Source organism: Lepisosteus oculatus, chromosome 29, assembly GCF_040954835.1.
Source record: "Lepisosteus oculatus isolate fLepOcu1 chromosome 29, fLepOcu1.hap2, whole genome shotgun sequence".
Classification (NCBI taxonomy): Eukaryota; Metazoa; Chordata; class Actinopteri; order Semionotiformes; family Lepisosteidae; genus Lepisosteus; species Lepisosteus oculatus.
This window is the reverse complement of record NC_090724.1, coordinates 5,757,044-5,775,881: the sequence shown is the minus strand read 5'-3', so window position 1 is coordinate 5,775,881 and position 18,838 is coordinate 5,757,044. Positions and strand designations below refer to the sequence as shown.

Sequence of the window (18,838 nt, the reverse complement as noted above, 5' to 3'; positions counted from 1 at the left end):
CCGTAGTATCCGTAGTAAAGGAGTAGCTACTTGGGTTTACGGTAGTAGATGCGCAACTAAAAAGCCGTTTTCCAGCTGGGTCTGTGCACAGCCGCTCTGTGGAAGTCGGGCGCTTTTGTCACCACACCTGGTTTGAAAAGAGTAACAATATGACTGCCCCGCGTTTTGAAATAGGTTCTTATTCAGTATTGCTTCTCGAGATTGTTCGCTTTGTGTGAGATGTCGATATTATTAAAATCCAGTTATATTCCACAAAACAGGTTAAACGTGGCCACTAACCAAACGTTTTAAATAATAATAATACACTTATATAGCGGTTTGCTGGACACTTTACAGGTCATGGGGATCCCCTCCACCACCCCCAGTGTGCAGCCCCACCTGGATGATGCGCCAGTCCGCTCCCCCAACACCAGCTCTCAGTGGGGAGGAGAGCAGAGTGATGAAGCCAGTTCAGAGATGGGGATTACTGGGAGGCCATGAGTGGTAAAGTCCAGGGGGAAACTGGCCATGACACCAGGGTAACACCCCTACTCTTTTTGAGAAGCGCCCTGGGAATATCAGAGATTTACATACTGTAAATTTAATCACGAAAATAGGTATGTAATAGATCTACTTAGAAAAAAAATGCATTTTGAAGTAACGTCTTTTACGATTTCCAACATGATACATTTTTTCATGCTTTCACCTGACACCTGAAGAAGGCGCCACGGCCGAAACGTTGTGTTTTCTCTCTTCTCTCTTCAGCATGGCATAAACCTATTACTTGTTCCTTTGCAGCCTACGCATGCTGACGCAGCTACCCCCCTTAACTATAAATAATACATTGTTACCAAAGACTCGTACAGTGTATCAAGGTTGAGAACCTACTCGTATAGACTCTTGTCTGGTTAAGCAATATTTACTTGTACCACTAGAGGGCACTCCGGTCGCTCCAGAACACTGCGGAATTCGTAGCTTTCCCCTGGCTGAATGCCTATTACTCTTAACGCTAAACCGGGCTGTGGATCTCGGTCCTGGATGACTGCTGTCAGATGACTAGGTCTCTTTAAAGCGCCTGTGCCTGTAGGACAGAGATGTGTTGTGAAACCCGAGCAATCATGCTGATGGGGAGCTAAATGAAGTTACTGTGTCAGAAGCTGAACTGGAATGAAAACCCATGCCGACACACCAACCCTCCAGGACGGAACATTAATTAGACAGGTTGCATCTTAGGACAGGATGGCTCCTACTCCAGTCCTGGAAGGCCAGTGTGTCTGCAGTTGTTAATTCTAACTAAGCTCAAAGTGACCCAATTCAAGCTTGAAAATTGCTCCAGTTAAGCCCATAACCAACAGGTTTTCAGGGGCTGTGGCCTTCAGACAGCACTAGGCCAGCTGGACATGATATGGATCACCCTCGTATGCACATATCTCTAATGATTTAATGTTCATTAGCCATTTGCCATTTAAATACATAGCTGGGCATGTGGTGCACCAAAACCTGGACAGTCCTGGGTTGCAGTGCTGTGTATGACTAGATTCTTATTCAGTAAGCACACAGGACAAAACATTTTTTAAAAATACAGCATTTGGTTACAAACGGTCTTACCTCTCCAATAATAACTCAGAAACCCGCTAAGTTAATCTCCTGCTGTTTGTGCGATATGTTCTGCTGAAGGAATGTTGCGCTCCGTTTTTGATTACATTTCGGCAGAGCTGAGCCACAATTTCCCACCAGCTTTCGGCTGCTCACGTCCCTCAGGTCTCGCGCCGCAGCTCAGACGCGTCCTGGGACGGTTGTCTGACAGACACCTCCTCAAAGAGCTGCCTTTATTTTCACACAGCAGTGGTAGAGGGGCAGCTGGCACTCTGCTGTCGGCTTCTCTGTTTATTTAAGTCTTGTCTGAGATTCTCATCCCTCCTGCATGATGTCCCTTCTTCCATCCTCTCATGCACTTTCCCCTCATCTCCAGCTCTGGAGAAACTCTCCTCTTGTTCCTGGGCAATGTCCTTCATCTGCGCTGGTCTTATAAAACAGCCAGCTGTGTAAATAGGTGCAAGTGTAAGTTTGCTTTGCAGAAAAAAAACTCTCAGCCCCATAACGTAGTTTCTGTTAATTATATTATGAATTTAAGTCTTTCTTATATTTGTTAATGTGAGCAGGGTGGGGTATAGGGGGGTGCCTGGATAGACTCTATTAATCATCCCTACTCCCTCCAACAAAACTCAGCTGCAAGTGAGTGTGGGACTCAGTTAGGTCAGTAGCTCAGTGCTGGAAAGTCAGGCAGAAGTGTGAGGCCGTGTGCTAACTTTCACTAATGCTCTTTAAGTTCAAAGTTCAGGATGCCTGAAATTGTGCAAACATGTACCATACAGAAAGACACATTGTAAACCAGGTTTGCTGCCTCTAGCAAGGTAGCCAAGGTGCAGTGTTTTAATGTAAACCACCCAAAGCAGCATGAGTGAGGAGCAATTCATTTTTTTACCAAGAAACTAGAGAAAAATAACTTGAGAATGACATCATTGTGCTTTATTGTTTATGGTTTTTAGCTATTAGGTTGCATTTCAGCACACAACTATTGGAATTTTCAAAGCTTTTTGTCACAAGATTAAGTCTTCTCAAACAATTGTGATGAAAAACAAACATGGAAGTACTGTAATTCTAGGTTTATTAGGACAATTGCAATCAAGGGGAATTAAATGTATATTTAGGCATTTTGGTTGATTAATGTAAGTCTGTAATTGTTTTATATAGGGAAAGTATATAATTCATGTCAAGGGAGATTACAGTCTGTCAAAATTGTATAACGGTCTAGTAAGACCTAATTTAGAATATTGTGTACAATCATACACATTACATTAAAGAGACTGCTGCACTAGAATTAGTCTACAGAAGAGAATCCGGGTATATTCCAGGACATAAAGGAATATCCTACACTGATTGGCTGAAGGAACTGGATCAGAGAAAGAATTTAATTATGAAGGGATCTGATACGTCCTCAAAAGCATTGACAGAGTCCAGCCAGCACACCTTCAGAATAAGCCATCAAGTATGTATGTCGCTGAGGGTAAGGCTGTTAGGTGTGATTGGACGGTAACGAGGATGGATTCGGTACAGGAGCAACGCTGAATCTGCTGTGCAGAAGAGAGTTGCAAGGGGCTCAGGCTGGCAGTGAGGGGCTGCCCACAGGCTGGGGCTGGGTGGCAGTCTGGTCTACCCAGTATTTCATACAGCCGGTCAGACAGACAGGGCTCAGTACTGACCTGGCTGCGTTGCCTCTTGTATGTTGAAACAGCGAGACAGCACTGGACCACAAATAACAAACAGAGATTCTGTCCGAGACATTCACCCAGCTGTCCCCTGTGGCACAGATGCTGTGGCAATGGCCTGGTGCTGGCAGAGCAGCTGTGAGGCGGGCACTGTGGTGCTCCAGACGCAGCAAGGATGTACAAATTGTCCCAGGATGGGAGCAGGCTGGAAGTGGAGGCATCCATATCGGCCCACTGCAACATTCCTGCTTTCCCACAACAGCTGGGAACACCCCCAGTATCCCATCTGAGGAGTGGTAAAAGACATCTGTGGTCGGTGGACGAGCTGTCTTCTGCCATGCCGAACTCACTGGCCCCTTCCTTTGTTTGTTGTCTTCCCGCAAGGACTCCTCAAGCAGCACCGCCTTGAGAGACCTATCTCTCAGGCCATCAGGCAGGGCTCAGATAAGAAGAGATCATCCAGTTCATCGTGCTGAATTGGATTCTCTTCTCCGGAGTCGCATACCCACATCACTGTGCTGTTTCATCCGGATTTCCCTTGCTTTCAGTTTTAGAGGCATGCATGCATGAAGTATGGTGTGTGAAGCTGGATCTTCTCAGAATATAAAAAGCCCCAAAACAGAGCGTAAAACTGGCATTCCATCCACTTTCTAACCACTTAATCCAATTTAGAGTCACAGGGAAGCTGGAGCCTATTTTAGCAAGCAACAGGCACAAGTCCAGGTACACCCTAGACAGGACACCAGTCAGTCCATCACAGGGCACACAGACACACTCACACCAGGGCCAATTTTCCCAGAAGCCAATTGACCTGCCGGCATGTCTTTCAACTGTGGGGGGAAAACCAAATCGCCCAGAGGAAACCCACACAAACATGGGAGAACATGCAAACTCCCCCCAGACAGCACCCGTGGTCCAGAATTGAGCCCAGAGCTCCGGCACTGCAAGACAACAATGCTAACTACAATGCCGCCGTGCCTCCTGGACATCTGTCCTAACGGCTGTCAGACATGTAACAAAGTCTGACTTTGGGTGTGAGGGGGTTCCATTGCAGCACAGTATCCTTTTATATCACCAACACAGCACACCTCTTTCCCGGTACGCCACTGATCACAGGGATGAATCACACGGAAGGCACAAGGCAGCTTTTCTCTTCTCTTACCAGCTGCAGGAATCCTGCCCTCTGTCTACATTAACCTCTGTCAAGAATGGGGATCGATCTTTCTAGACATACGTCCATAGAAACTGTAACTAAGATGCCGGTGCTGAGGATTTATTTCTATAAGGAATCTCCGCACAGTGTTAGGAGAGCAGAGCAAATATTTAGGAAGAGTGGAAAAAAGCGTTTTGGAGCAGAAGTCCTACGCTGAAAAGGGCATGTGTGTGGAAAATGGAAAAGGTCACTAGGAGGATGGATGCCTAAACAATGGACAGATTTATGGGTGAATGTGTTTGTCTGCCTTGGAATTCCATTCAGTGGGTAGCCAGTGTGGATTGAACCTTGTTTGGCGCAGACACGGGTGTCCAGGAGCTTCTTATGGAAAGATAATGGTCCTAGAGTCCAGCGGGGACAAATCCCTGGAGGATAGGAAGAGTAGCTTGAAGGAGGGTCCAGTCCCAGGCACCTGTATGATTTTCCAGGAATCCAGGACTGACAGCAGCAGAAATAAGTACGATTCACTGAGCTCCAACTCCTATTCTTGTGGAAATGAATGTATATGCATTATGCATTGTTAAAATCTTAACCTGTCTTATTCCTCTTTCTTTAATGTCTTGGCCTGCCAAGAAGGCCCAGTAGCAGAATTAAAACAGACAAGGACTCCTTTTCCCCTTGGATACCTTACATATTCCAGATCCGGTGACCAGTGAAGTCGTATCTGACTCCTCGAATGCGGTTGCTCTGAATATGTGGAAAGTTACATCGAGAAGGCTTGCACTAGACCTCACTTTAGTGACCTCAGTTAAAGGACTGACTTAAAGCAGCAGCTACAGAAAACTAAAATGGGAAGGAAACGGTATCAGAGCAGGTGATTAACATCAATCTGCCCTCTAAGCTCTTGGCCACAAACATAAACAAGTTAGAAAATAAATTGTATGTTGCTAAAGCCGAGCATTTTGTAACTTTTACTGAATATAAACCCAACTGGGGTGACTTGGGCCCGGGTTTAAATTCTGTACCTGGGGTGCTATCTGCATGGAGTTTGGATGTGGGTTTCCTCCCACAGTCCAAAGCTGTGCTGGTAGATTAATTATCTTCTGGGTAAACTGGGCCTGGGGTGAGTGTGTCTGTGTGTTGCTCTGTGATGCCCTGGTATCCTGTCCAGGATGTATCTCGCCTTGCAGCTGTTGCTTGCTGGGATAGGCTCTGGCTCTCCTGCGACCCTGTATCGGATTAAACCAGTTAAGGTGTGGGACTTTTATCATTATGACACACTTAACCTTGGAGTGCTGAATGAGACCGTTCCAATCCGCTTCTCTGATGATCTCTGCGCAATCCTCTGTCCAGTGACTTGGCCGGTACACATGCTGCAAAGGTCTGGCCAGCTTCTTTGCTGTACGTTATGGCTGATAGGTGTTGTTTGCTGAGCTCAGGGCTTTCTGCCCGGATGACACAGCATCTGTGGAATTTCTCTGCTCCCTGCAAGCAGAGCTAGGCTGCCATCTCATCCAGACTGCTGCAGGCCATTGTGGCAGGGCTGCACGTTCAACTGCTTTCATCCCTGATACTGGCATATTGCATTGGTCCTTGCATTGGTAGCCCTGGTTTTGACTACACATGGGGATCTGGTTAGGCTTCCTGTTACTGGTTTGCTGTCATACCGATAGGCCTTTTGACTAGTTTGATCCATAGATCAATCATATAATCACAGTTTATGAGCATCACTATAAGAGCTTGTGGCACTTAATAGGCATCAGCTCCTGAGTTGCAAATATCAATGTGACAGTTCATCTTCTGTGAGTTTGCACTGATCCCCAGACTGATGGCATTTGACCATGAACAACAGCCTGTCAAACTGGGCCGTTCTCTTGTCATTCATCTTGACATTCTCAATGTGATTGATAACAAGTCTCAATCAGCCAGTAAACCATAAACCTGCTCTGTGGAACACCCTAGCGCATGAACTAGCATTTAGTGTTTTAGTGGAAATCTCACACAATCCTTTCAGTTATTATCAGGACACAGGAAGAGATGTTCACATTTAGAGAGATATAAATCTGCTCCTATGTAGAGACTCAGGGAGCCTGGCCATGACGGGAGAATCTCTGATCACTGTGCTTTATTCTGGTTCCAGATCTATCTCTAGCAGATAGATGGGTTGACACAGTCCCTGCCGGAGACCTGTGGCACCCTTTGTTACTTTGCTCCTGCTGTGTTTGGATGGCTGGTGATGACAGAGATCAGTCCTGTCTCCAGAGTCGCGCCGTGTGTCCACATCACAGCTGAGCAAACTTGTGGAACTTTATTTTTGCTTTGGCATGCCTGAAACGACAGAAAAAGGGAGGGTATCTATTTCCTGCGCAGTCCCCCCGTTTGTCAAATGTCTTTTTTTAGTCCTGCTCACTGACTTTAACTCCTGTCTCCGTTAATCTCCAGGGACGCAGGAGTAGGATGACACGCTGGGCTAACTTTTTAATAAACACCCCTGAACTGAGGTGTGGATAAAACAGCACTGCGGGTAAATATGGGTCTGGAATTCCTAGACAGAAGAGAAAGGAGTTCAGCGGTGAGGAGACACTGCTTTCCAGACAGCTTGAAAAACACTGAAGATAATCTGGCAGATGCTAACCACTGCGGAGTCCAGTGTAAACCACTTGAATTTATGTGTTGTTATTTTTTTCATTTTCACATCTTCAATTACTGCAGCTGCCATCCCACACACTGGACTCTGCATGTGGGCGCATCCAAAATGAAAGAGATCAAACGAAAAATTGCAGCTCACATTGTTTCTGTTTCACAACATTGTTGGAGGACTGGCGGCTGGCATTTTACAGAGAAGCAAACGCAAAACCCCTTTCGAATTCCTGCAGGTCAACATCTGTGCAATTCTTTTTCTTTTAAATGAAGCCTTCAAATCCATCAAAAGCCCAAAGGTGCAGAATCTATCCTCTGTCTCTCTGGCATGCATGAATAATGGTGGATAATTGTTTTAAGAAATGACAAGTAATTATCCTTTAAGTATAATTTACCTTTCTTTGACACCCTGAGAAAAAGCTCAAGTGAAAATAACTATGGGAAACGAATTTCATCTCTCTATGTCTTACCATAATTCACCACCTTGTCTGGGGGTTTTTTGGGGAGGTTACAGTTAGTTAGAGTAAAAGATGGGAAAAAAGTTCGGCTTTGAGGATTGGGCTCGTTTTTACAGCCGAAAGAAAAGGACACATTCATTCCCTCAGAGTGCTGGTGGCTTCAGTAAATATAGCACGACAGCTCCATATCCTCCGAACTCCAAGTTCTCAGGTCCTCGTCAGCAAACAGCCTCCTTCTGTTCCCTCTTCTGCTGCTGGAGTGGGCTCAGCACCTCTCTGAAGTTAGAGCAGGCCCTTACATCCTCCGTGACAATCATGGTCTGGAAGAACAAGCAGGAAAATCGACCCCAGCAAAATTCCTGCCTTTGGTCATCCTGAAGTTTTGAAGATGGCATGGCCAGTGTTTGTCTTTTTCCAGATTACTCTTTAAACTGCCCCCACCCCCAGGTGACCGTCTACCTTGTCTGCAGTGACTGGGGTTAAAAGGATTGAATTTAAATGATAGAGCTCTCCCTTGGCTCACAATCCCAGTTATAAGAGCAAGGATTTTTTTTATTTCTTATTTCTTCTTCTTTCCAATGTATAGATTATTGTTATTACATCATCATCTAATCTAAATCGAATAATCTAACCTTACGTGCCAAAGAAAATGTAAGAGGTCTCCATTTTTTTATCAGTTGTCAGGCCAACAACACATTACCTTAACACAATTACATTCATCAAGTGGTTTTTGGCAGAATAAATTCAACATGGTTTTTGAAAAACCAAAACCCTAATGTTAAAAAAGAAATTTTCACATCCTTAGCAGGGCTCTTTAATTTGCAATGAATTGTTGTGTTTACTCCCTGAACGAAACCACGGCACTACGCCTAGGGTTGTGGTAACTGTTGCACAACCTTGGTTCGTAGCGTCTCTCCACGTGCAGCTCGTCTGCGGTCTGCAGCACAAAGAGAGGAATAGGAGTCAGGCCGACTGTGAGCACAGTTTCAGGAATGTCTACACCAAAAATTTCAGGAGGAATGTCTACACTAGAAATGTCAAGAAGTCAGGCCGAGAAGCCAAGAAACACTAGCTTTCTTCATCTTCAATCCGAGACGGCAGCAGCCTGTTTCGCAGACTGGACTGTGGAGTGATCCCCTTTGTAAGCCAAGAATGCTTTATTTGTGTAGGGAAAAAGAAAAACAACAAAGAAGTACAGGCATTTAACAAAAGTTTGTTTTTTAACTGGAGCTCGGAGTTAAGTTCGGGTTATAATGCGAGTGTGGTTAACAGAAAAATACCACATGTACAGTATGTAACATTGATTTTAATTAGAATGCTTGCTCCCCCAGACAACTTTGACTTTACAATAATCACATTTCAGTCTAAACTTCCCTGTTCCAGCTGTGGGGAAATCTTTGTACACGTGGGCAAATACTGAAGAAATCACACAACTGGAACTTTCATTATACTGCACATTAACTTCCCGTTTCATTGGAGTTACTCAATAACACTGACTGCATAAAATTCTCAGACAAACAGTGCGTTAATGAGGTAACACAAGCATCATTTGAAATTCTTGCCCAGTGAAAGTAACTAGGTTATTAGTGAACAAGGTAATCTAACCAGCAGATGTTTTCTGCATAAAGAGCAGAACTTTCTTAGGTGGATGGCTGATACATAGAATGGTTATGGCTTTCAAAAATGTAAATCCAGTCCCAACCTGACTTTCATATGACACACAGAACAGACTGAGGTGCAATTGAAAAGGAGTATTTGTGTCTGTGCTCCCCACTGGAATGCAGAATACAAGTTTTGATTTAATATCTTACACGTTTTACAAAAGACAGTTTATTGCAAATTCCTTACAAATAATGAAAAACAAATGACAGAACCATGCGTGTTTTACACAGCTCATAGAAAAAGTGTTTTACATATGATAACAGAGCAAAAAAGCTGAATACACTCATTACACATTAGGATCCAAAAACTCACTTAAAATAAAAGGTTTCAAGTCCTGTTTTGCTTCTTCAGCAGCCTGGGCTCTTGAAAAGGTTTCTGGCAAAGACTGTCTCTATACATGCATGAACTCATACATTAATATTTTAATACTGCCACTGTTCCCAGACTGATCAGGTTTCAATCATGACTGTTTTGGCTCAGTTCTGAAAAAAACAATTACCTGTGTTTGTTTACTAAAATGTTTTTATTTTCAACATACTTTACCATGTATATTACAGTCACTGATTGGTTTATTTTGATTGTTAAATGCAGTTTCAAAAGTGTTCAGAGTATTGGATACTAATTTTAGTCATTTTCCGATTTAGAACTGACTTAGCTTCTAGGGGATAGGGAATCAATACCAGATACAAAAGTGTAATCATAGACTTTGCCTCCAATAATAACTTTTCTTCTCTCCAAACGATCTCCTGGCATACACGGCCTCAGTTTCATCCCACAACAGTTGTCTTTTTGCTCCTAACATATAGAAAAATCTGGAATATCTCTGCCTATGTTACAAGGCAATGCTGAAGACTGTATTACACAAACAGAAGATGTGACTAAACTACAGAAATGCATTGAAGGAAAAAGCAACATCTCTTGGTCACTAAAGAGCTATCATAATCCTTTGCGTTTTGTACACATTGTCACAGATTTATGAGAGAACAAAATACAGTACTGTAATAGATGACCAGATAACAGACTCAAAAATAGTGCTACTAACAGACATGTGACGATAATCTAAATCTGGCGAGTTACCTCTGCTAGGAGGATGAATCAGTATGTAAAAGAAAAGGCAATTGTAAGCGAGACAGGGTCCTCTGTCAGGCCTGCCTCGTCAGGGAAGATGTAGCCAGCAAGAATGAGCACTTTTGAAATTTTAGAACTGTGTTTGATTTAGTATCTGTGAAAACAGAAAGGGAACAAGAGGAACAAGTCACACATCAAAACATGAAAAACAAAATCATGGCTGAGCTGCAGCGCGATAATCTTGTAAGTATTTTTCATCCCACTTGAAATCTTCAGTTGCGTCTGGAATAGAACCAGCATGCAAAGAAGATCCTTTTCGCTTGCTTGGCCAGAACAGCTGTCCGTCCATCCATTTTCAAACCGCTTCTTCCAATTCAGGGTTGCAGGGGGAGCCCGAGTCTATACCAGCAAGCAACGGGCACAAGGTGGGGTACACGTCGCAGGGCAACACACACTCACACCAGGGCAAATTTCCATTGGACTGTGGGAGAACACTGGAGCACCAGTAGGAAACATGAAAACCCGGGGAGCACATACAAACTCCACACAGACAGCATCCCAGGGCTGGAATTGAAGGCTGCAACGCTAACCCCCGCAGCACAATGCCACCACAGAGCAGCCGTCATTCTTCCTAAAATTCAGATTTTCGGTTGTTTGCAATAATATGCCAACCCAAGATGGAATTGCCAACTGCTCTGAGGCTCAGATCTCCTACCTACAGGATGTGTTCTGGCTAAGTCACAGGATCGCGGTTTGCCGAAAAGCCCTGGCCTGCTAACCTCATTGCTATCCCAGAAGCACTCTCTGGTATATAGTGACCCAGACTCAGCCTTGTATAACGTTCGGGCCACGGAGCTCAGCCCGCACTCAGAGTGCGTGTCCCCTGCTGTCCGGAACAAGGCTGCCATCCCGAATCCGAATGGCAGTTACCCCACTCCTGTTTTCCGACACCGCCCTGCGGGCAAGGCCTGGCTGATACAGCTAGTGGTGGGGTAAGGGAAACTCTGCCATTTCCGCACAATGGAAAAGCCATTCCTACCCAGTTATCCTGCAGTTGCGCGTCGAGACGTAAGAGCCCGTGTACGTTATATCACACCTCACGACGTTGTTGGAGAAGTCCGTCTCCTGAACTTGGAAATTGGGGTTCACTGTGACCTGGTGGCGGAGAAAACATGGGTTACCTCAGAGCTGCAGGCGCCGCTTGACATCTGGACACCCCAAGAGTGATCCCACTGTAGGGCCTGTCTGCGGGGCTGCAGGATGACAGGCCGCAGTCCCACTGCTGGAGGGATTCTCTTTTCAGAAAGAGAAACCCTTTGCAAACCCTGTTACATAGGCATGCAATCCATTGCTTGTTGTTCTTTCCCTCCTGGCTTCCTCTAAAATGCCCATCGATTATCATCATTCATGTAGACATCTTTATTTTTGTATCTTCTGCCTCATTTAGCATGGACCTCGTTAGCGCTCAGTGTTTCAGTGTAGCTTCAGCAAACTGACAAATCCCTGTCATTGCCTACTCTGGTCAGGACAATTTAAAATCGGTCTTCTCCTTGAGACATGAGGTGAGGAAGGCTCCACAGTGGCTGCAGACTTTATAGAGCGCAGAGTCAATATTTACCCGCTGTACTGGGGAGGGAGTCTATAGTCCCCAGTGTCTCTGTCTGGCAGAGGGTACATTTCTCCCCTGTGTGGGCGTTCATAGACTTTTTGAGACAGTGGTCCAGGATCCTGAGAAATCAGCCGTTACCTAACATAGTATTTTTCCTGTTATTATGAGAATTACTGTTATGCTTTGCTATTTTTGCTTATTATACTGTAAGTACACAGAACGCAGTTTTTTTTACAAACATAAATGAAGATTTTGCCACACATCAAAACCAGCCCTCATGTATCACTGGGAAACAAATGGCGAACTCTGGGAAAGAAAGGGAGGATCTCACCTTGAGGACGTAGTTCCCTGGTGGCACATCTGTGATGTCGATCCACTGGCAGTCGATGTTGGCATTGTAGGTATCATAGCAGCCAGGCCCCAGGCCCTGCACCATGCAAGACAATTATGGGACATTCACTCAGGCCTTTAAAGGAAGTTATTACCTGAATTTTTGGAGGGGTAGTAATGGCGAGCCAATCTCACACAGCTGCCCCTGATTGCCAGCGTGACAGAAAGCAGATGTATCTATTGAAACATTCGGCTCAAGCATCCCTCCTGCCCCCTGCATGCTCACTTCTCTCTGAATGGGGCTCCAGTCTCCTCGTGCTGAGGCCAAGAGGCTGCCCACTCACCAAGCGGGTTACAAACTTCTCTCCCCAGCTATTCCAAACATTGACAAAGCACCTGACGTGAACTTGCTAATGGCTTTAAACAACTCAATTTATTTCAGTCTTCTATTTGAGGCCTTTTTTTTAATTCGGTTTCATTTCTTTAAAATGTTGAATTCAATTTGTAATGGGTATGAACCCTGTGCTAATCAGCATGTTTCAGGACTACCCTCACTCAGGTGTGCCTGCTGGAATATGACCAACTGGGCTGAAGCAGAAGGACAAACACTCAGTGTCATTCCCACCTGTGTCTGTTCATCACCAGTTGATCAACCGATTATTAGCTGTTTAGTCAGAAATTAGGGCGCAAATTCTTCATTAGCACACTGAGGACAGCGTGCACAAAGTTCTGAGTGCTGGTGGTTTTTGGAAAAAATGCACTTAAAAAAAAGTGAAGAATTAAAACCGAGGACTGAGTTTAAAAAAAAGTGTATACCAGCAAGAAGGTCAGTTACTGGCAGCAATTAGCACTGGTGATTTAGGGCCCAGTTAAAAGAAAATCCAGCAGACATAGGGGCTCTCGAAAATTGAGAGCTATGCATGCAAGTGTGCAAGAACAGGATTACATTATCAATGCAGTTAGAGCAATGAGGAATAGAAGTTAGGGCTCTGGGTTCAAATGCCAAATGGGACCACTGAACCTTTGAAGGCAACTAGCAACAGTTGTAAGGAGGGAAACTTCCTATCAGAAATAATTTGACAGCAATCCTCATTGTCAGCTTGTAATATTGTTACAAAGTGGAAATTTTTGTCTTGGATCTCTACACCTGACCTGGAGTTAAGGAAGCACCCGCACTGCTGTATGCTATCCACTCAAGAACCTGAGGCCACAGAGGAGCCCTGGGTGCAGTTCAGCCTCCCACCTGCGTGTGCGCTGTGCAGGCATAACGCCGCCGGAAACCCGGGTCACAGCTGGTGTCCTCCAGGCAGAAGCTGGCCTTGTGGCCCTCCGCCACTTTGCGGCCAGTGGAGACGTCCAGCAGGTCGTAGTTACTGAAGGCGTCCATGCTGTGGTAGTGTCTGAGAGGTGAGAGGGGGGAGAGGGAGAGAGACCAGAGATGGAAAACGATTCCTGGCCAAAGCACAGAATGTTAACCAGTACTGGGTATCCCTAGAGACCGGAAACTCATTCAGGAGTTTTCTCAACAGGGCAAGATTCACTCCATATTGACCCAAGACCTGCGTGAAGTTGTTTGCTAAGATGTTAGGACACTGGAAACCCCCAAGTGCCCTGATAACTGAGGACATACTGTACTCCTAACACTTCTTACATCTAGAACTGTCTTGCCCATTCATGCTGTTGAATCTCGAACCCTGAGCTTCTTTCAAGAAACGGACGGATAAATCTCGCTTGGATACAAACGACCTCCTCGCCTTAGGTTCTCATGTCTTCGGCCCAAAATGAAAGACGTTTTTAAATTTCACCTTGTGTCACAGCATTGGCAGTGTCTGATCAGCAGGTACTGTGTGTGTCAGCCATGCGTGTGTCTGCTGGGGAATCGCTCAGCTCCTCCTTCGCCTTGGACCCCTCTCTTACTTACTGATGACAGCTGTGCCACTCCCACTGGTGTCTGGGCTTGACGGGCAGAAAGTCGGCTGTTCCTTGGTTTTTGACCCTCTGAGGGAACCGTAGCAACACCCTATAGTGAATATCTCTGACCCCAGGTCTGTAGGCTGACCTAGAAGACATCGCATAGAAAATAAACACGTTTTGGCCATTGAAAGTTAATTGAAGGATCGGCGCTTAAGGAGACTTAGGCATCCCAGCAAATGAATTAGAATTCATTTAGAAAATTAAAATAAGCACAGGGGTGAACCAAATACCTCTATGAGGTGAAGGGAAAGTTGATTTTACTTTGTATTCTGCGATATCATAGGTCATGGGAATACCGGTATATTGCTTTGCCTCCAACAGCTTTGGAAACCTTTGTCCACACTCACATTACCATCACAGACTGAGGAAGACAGGATCAAGCAAAACATGTTTCATTCAACACCGACAACCTTTGTGGTCGTGTTAGGCAAATCGGTGATTTATTTCAGGTAGATTTTAAACGCGTAAAGCGGGTTTTTGTTCGGACTCGTGTGAATGGTAGGGCTGTACACCGCCCTTTCCAGGAAGGACTTGGGCTCGCAGAACCGCTTACTCCCCGCACAAGGAACAGGGGGCCTGCTTGGGTCCCGCTGCGATACCCGGGACTGAAGTGCTGGGGTCAGGCGTTACTTTGCTTCTACGAATGGAATCCGGCGCATCATTCAGAGTCCGGAGGTCAAGCGCGCTGTTTCTCCGGCTGGAATGTGTCGGTTGGCTCTCTTTGCGCCGGCACGCCTCGGGGGGAGGGCAGCCTCTGTGCCAGGCCCAGTTCATCCATCATCGGAGTGGATACGCCAGGGAGGAGCGGTGCCGAGGGAGTCTGGCAGACACACGGGCAGGCACAGCGGCTGCCGGCGTTAACCTTTGGACAACCGGACTGGTAGCGGTGCCCACAGTTCTGCTTCTCGTTAATTAAAAAAAAAGTTTTCTGTTCTCCAGCAGGTGCGTTTACTCACCTTGTTCCACTTGCTAGCGTCGTAGTTTTAAACGAAATCTCCGGCTACTTATCTGGAACAGTGCGCAATATCCGCCGAGGAAGCAGGGGTTAAAGACTGCGCGGATTCACACGATTTCAGTCAAATAGGCAGACTACACCCCCCCCCACACACACACACACACACGCTGTTTGCAGCGGTAAAGCCGCTTTTTCAGGCCAGAACACCGATCAGGCGGGCAAGCGGCAGCTCACCTGGCCAGACAGTTCTCCTCCGCCGCGCAGCGCAGCGCGTACATCTGCACTCGCTGGATGTACGTCGCCGCCTGGATGTAGTAGGGGTCGGGCACGAGGTCAGGGAGTCCTGGAGGAGAGAAACACCGCACATTCACGGTCCCGGTTGTACACATCGTCAAAAGCCTGGACATGTAATCGAGAGTCAACAGACAGACCTCGGCTCCGATTTCATTCTGGGGAAAACATATCATCCAGGTGGGGCTGCACACTGGTGGTGGTGGAGGGGATCCCCATTACCTGTAAAGCCCTTTGAGTGGAGTGTCCAGAAAAGCACTATACGTATTTGTGAGGGTGTTATACTATACAGTGCCATGCAAAAGTATTCAGACCTTTAATTTTTTTTCACATGTTGCTGGATTACAAATGATACACATTTTATATCCTCGCTGGGGCGATTTATTTCACCCGTGTCCAATTCGAGCTGCCACAGCACAAGGGTCTGAATACTTGCGCGTGCGGCGTTGTTTCAGGTTTCGACTTTCTCGAAGAGATCTGCTGACAAAGCTCGCAATTACAATACTGATCGGGGAAAAAGATGTGTCGCCTCCCTAATCCAGCCACAATCAAAAACCTGAAAAGGATCTGAATGATTTCCCGAGACAGCGTATATATAGAGAGATTTTTTTAAGTTGCCCCTTTGTGCGCTCTGAGCCGTGCCCAGTGATTTAACTTTATTGTGTTCACTCTGTGCATTTAATAACCTTTCGGAACTGTGGTTTGCCTTCACTTTGGTCGTCCTGCTGGCTGAAGTGACGAAGTCTCCAGGTGGAGGAACCTCTTACCGTTCTGGAAGTTGCGGGTTCCGAACCCGGTCTCGGGCGGGCGGCGCGCACGGGTCCGAGTGCGCCCGCCTGCCGGAGCGGAAGAGTAGATGTTGTACAGGACTGTATTCCTGCTGTTCTTATAGGGGTTTCGGGGGTCATCCGACGCCATGTCCTCCGGCCTTCGAGGTTCCTCGGACCCCGACAGCGCTCCGTCCGCCCCCGCCCTGCCGGGGTGATCGAGCACGGCGCTGGGGGGCAACTGGTCCTCCCCGGCGAGAGTGATGGAGTCGACGTCTGGGCTCCCTCGGCCGCTGACCCCCGCTCTTGCGCCCGGGATGCCGTTTCGCGGCCCCGGGCCCGGTGGCGGTGGCGGGAGGTGGCGCAGCTCGGGTATATTATTGGCGGCGTTGTCTCCGGGCTCCAGGTTTTCCGCCAGGCTGGAGCTGGCCCCAGCAGCCCGGGTGGCCGCGCCGGCTCTCGCGGCTGACGCGGGGGTCCTCCCGGGAAAAGACACGCTGCTGTCTCCGCGTGAGGGGGTTCCCCCGCTCCGGGGCACCCCGCTGCCCGAGGTCTCGGCCGGCGCCGCTCCGGAAGTGCCGTTGACCGCCCCGTGGGTCCGGTGGGAGACCCGGCGGGCGCCCGGGGAGCCGGCTGGCCGGAGTCCCCTGGCGCCCGACGCGCGGCTGCTGGCAATCATATAGAGACCCGAGTCGGGCCCCAAGACGTCGGGTTCAGAAGCGGGTGGTCCTCGCTGTGCCGTCTCTGACGGGCTCCGATTGGGTGCTCGGGGTCCGGACCCCGAATTCAGTGCGTGGCTGTTAAATGGAGGTTCCCCGTTAGTCGCTCCAGCCTCCCGGTTGGTGCTCAGGTAGATCTGAGACCCTCTCCTCCTCACCGTCGATAGTCCCGCTGGGTGATACTCGGAGCCGGTGCTGAGTAAACTGTACACCCGGCCATTATTTTCCCATTGGATCTTCTGCCTCCACGGCCCGACTCGCTCCCGTGTCGGGGGGCGCTGCCCCGTTACGAACTGCGCTAACCCGTGCAGCAGGTACAGAAGCAAGACCGCGCATTTAGCCATCGCAGCAGCCCTCCGCACAAGGGCATCAACCACCCAAGCGGCGACTACCAGTCTCCTCTCTGCCCCTCTTGAGCCGAGTCCGGCGGGACGCAGGCTGTGCGAGAGCCGAGAAAAACGTTCATCCGATCACACACCGAGCGTGCGTTTCCACATCTTCAAAAGTCGCCCGAATCGTTCTCTGCTGAAGCCGGAGGGGTGTGTGTGTGTGTGTGAAGCTTTAACATTTCTTAAGAGGAAAAAAAAAAAAGTTTATGCTTACGTATACGCAGAGACGACGTGTTTTTTTTTTCTTTTTAAAGGATTGCTGTTAACCCTCCACGGTCGCGCAGAAGATGAGTTACACAACATTATTTGTCTAGTAAACTTTGGCGCATAGGTGGTATTTGGGGGGAGCGACGAGCGATTTTACACGTGGCTGTATAGGAACATCGTATTCGTGACACCTGATTGAGTCTCACTGGAGGGTACTTACTGTATAGGCTCTGTAATGAGAAGAAACAGCGCGTTTCTGATAACCAGAATAAATGCCTTTTCTAATTTCACTCAAAATGTGTGTTCCCTTCATCACCTAAGGCTCAGAATAACACGGCACAGTAGTTTTCTGCCAAAGCTTAAAAAAATTAGCATAAACTAAAAATTACTTTGTGATTTTTAACCCCCTGTGCTAGAGTGCGAGGCAACTCGGAAATGAGCTTTATTTGAATTGAGACAACCGGTTCTAATTGCGCCTTTCTGAACCTGATGCTCAGTCTATCCCTTGAAGAAAAGTGTAAGCCCTATTTTTGACATGTCTTGCGCTCTGCCTGAAAACTAAGCCAAGAAAACTAAACACAAACATGCCCGTTATTCCGTCTGTTTACGCGCTTCTAACGGGGTGAAGACGGTCCTCAAACCGCACGTCCCACACGTACACTCACTCAGAGACACCAGCTCCTGCATATGATCACACCTTCACATTGTTAATATGAGTTATTAATCACAACGATGGAGAGTTATGGAACAAGTCATAGGTTTATTCCATGCTGATCTCTTTTCAGCATGGAATATTACTTCCTTTGCAGCCCAATGGAGTGGATTCATGACCTCGTTACAAAAGCTAAAGACACCGAAGTCCCATTGAGGGTATTGTACCCCCTTTTTGGATCCTGAATGGATTCGGGGAAGAACTGTAGTTCTGAACTGTTTCGGATCTAGGAAGTGACCTTCTTCAGTTGATGGGATCAAGCAGTAATTAAAAGGGCCTCTATTGACTGGTCACTTCTTAATTAATGAGAAACGCTAAGCGCCACCGACGGTCGTTTTATCACTTTAGTTTTATTAAACCAAATTTACAGTCCTGCGCATTTAGGTCTGGAGCACAGAAATGGGTTCACCTCGTTTCGGAAATACAGGGGTCTGCAGGCAACATCCTCAGTGCGGTGTCCCAAACACGGATACCGTGTTCGCGCCTCGATGGCACCGGGCTGGGCGTCAGAGTTTACACTACAAAACCCGTTTCCGCCAACATTTAGGGAGCTCAGCAGGAAACATATTTATATACAGTTTTGCAAATCCGGTCAAACAAAGCAAGGTTGGAGTTCTATTTATTTTTCTATAAGTAAGATTTGCTTCACGAGAACT

General features: G+C 46.9%; 1 protein-coding gene across 1 annotated transcript; it reads right to left on the bottom strand.

The window, feature by feature from the left end:
• Positions 1–8,661: 8,661 nt before the first annotated feature.
• Positions 8,662–18,061, bottom strand: loxl5a (lysyl oxidase-like 5a). The gene is made up of 7 exons (XM_069186049.1): positions 16,156–18,061; positions 15,332–15,440; positions 14,090–14,227; positions 13,412–13,568; positions 12,170–12,265; positions 11,269–11,384; positions 8,662–10,383 (listed from the first exon to the last, which is right to left on the bottom strand). Exons 1-7 carry the CDS (start codon positions 17,216–17,218, stop codon positions 10,377–10,379), a joined length of 1,686 nt encoding a protein of 561 aa, XP_069042150.1. The 5' UTR covers positions 17,219–18,061; the 3' UTR covers positions 8,662–10,376.
• Positions 18,062–18,838: the final 777 nt, after the last annotated feature.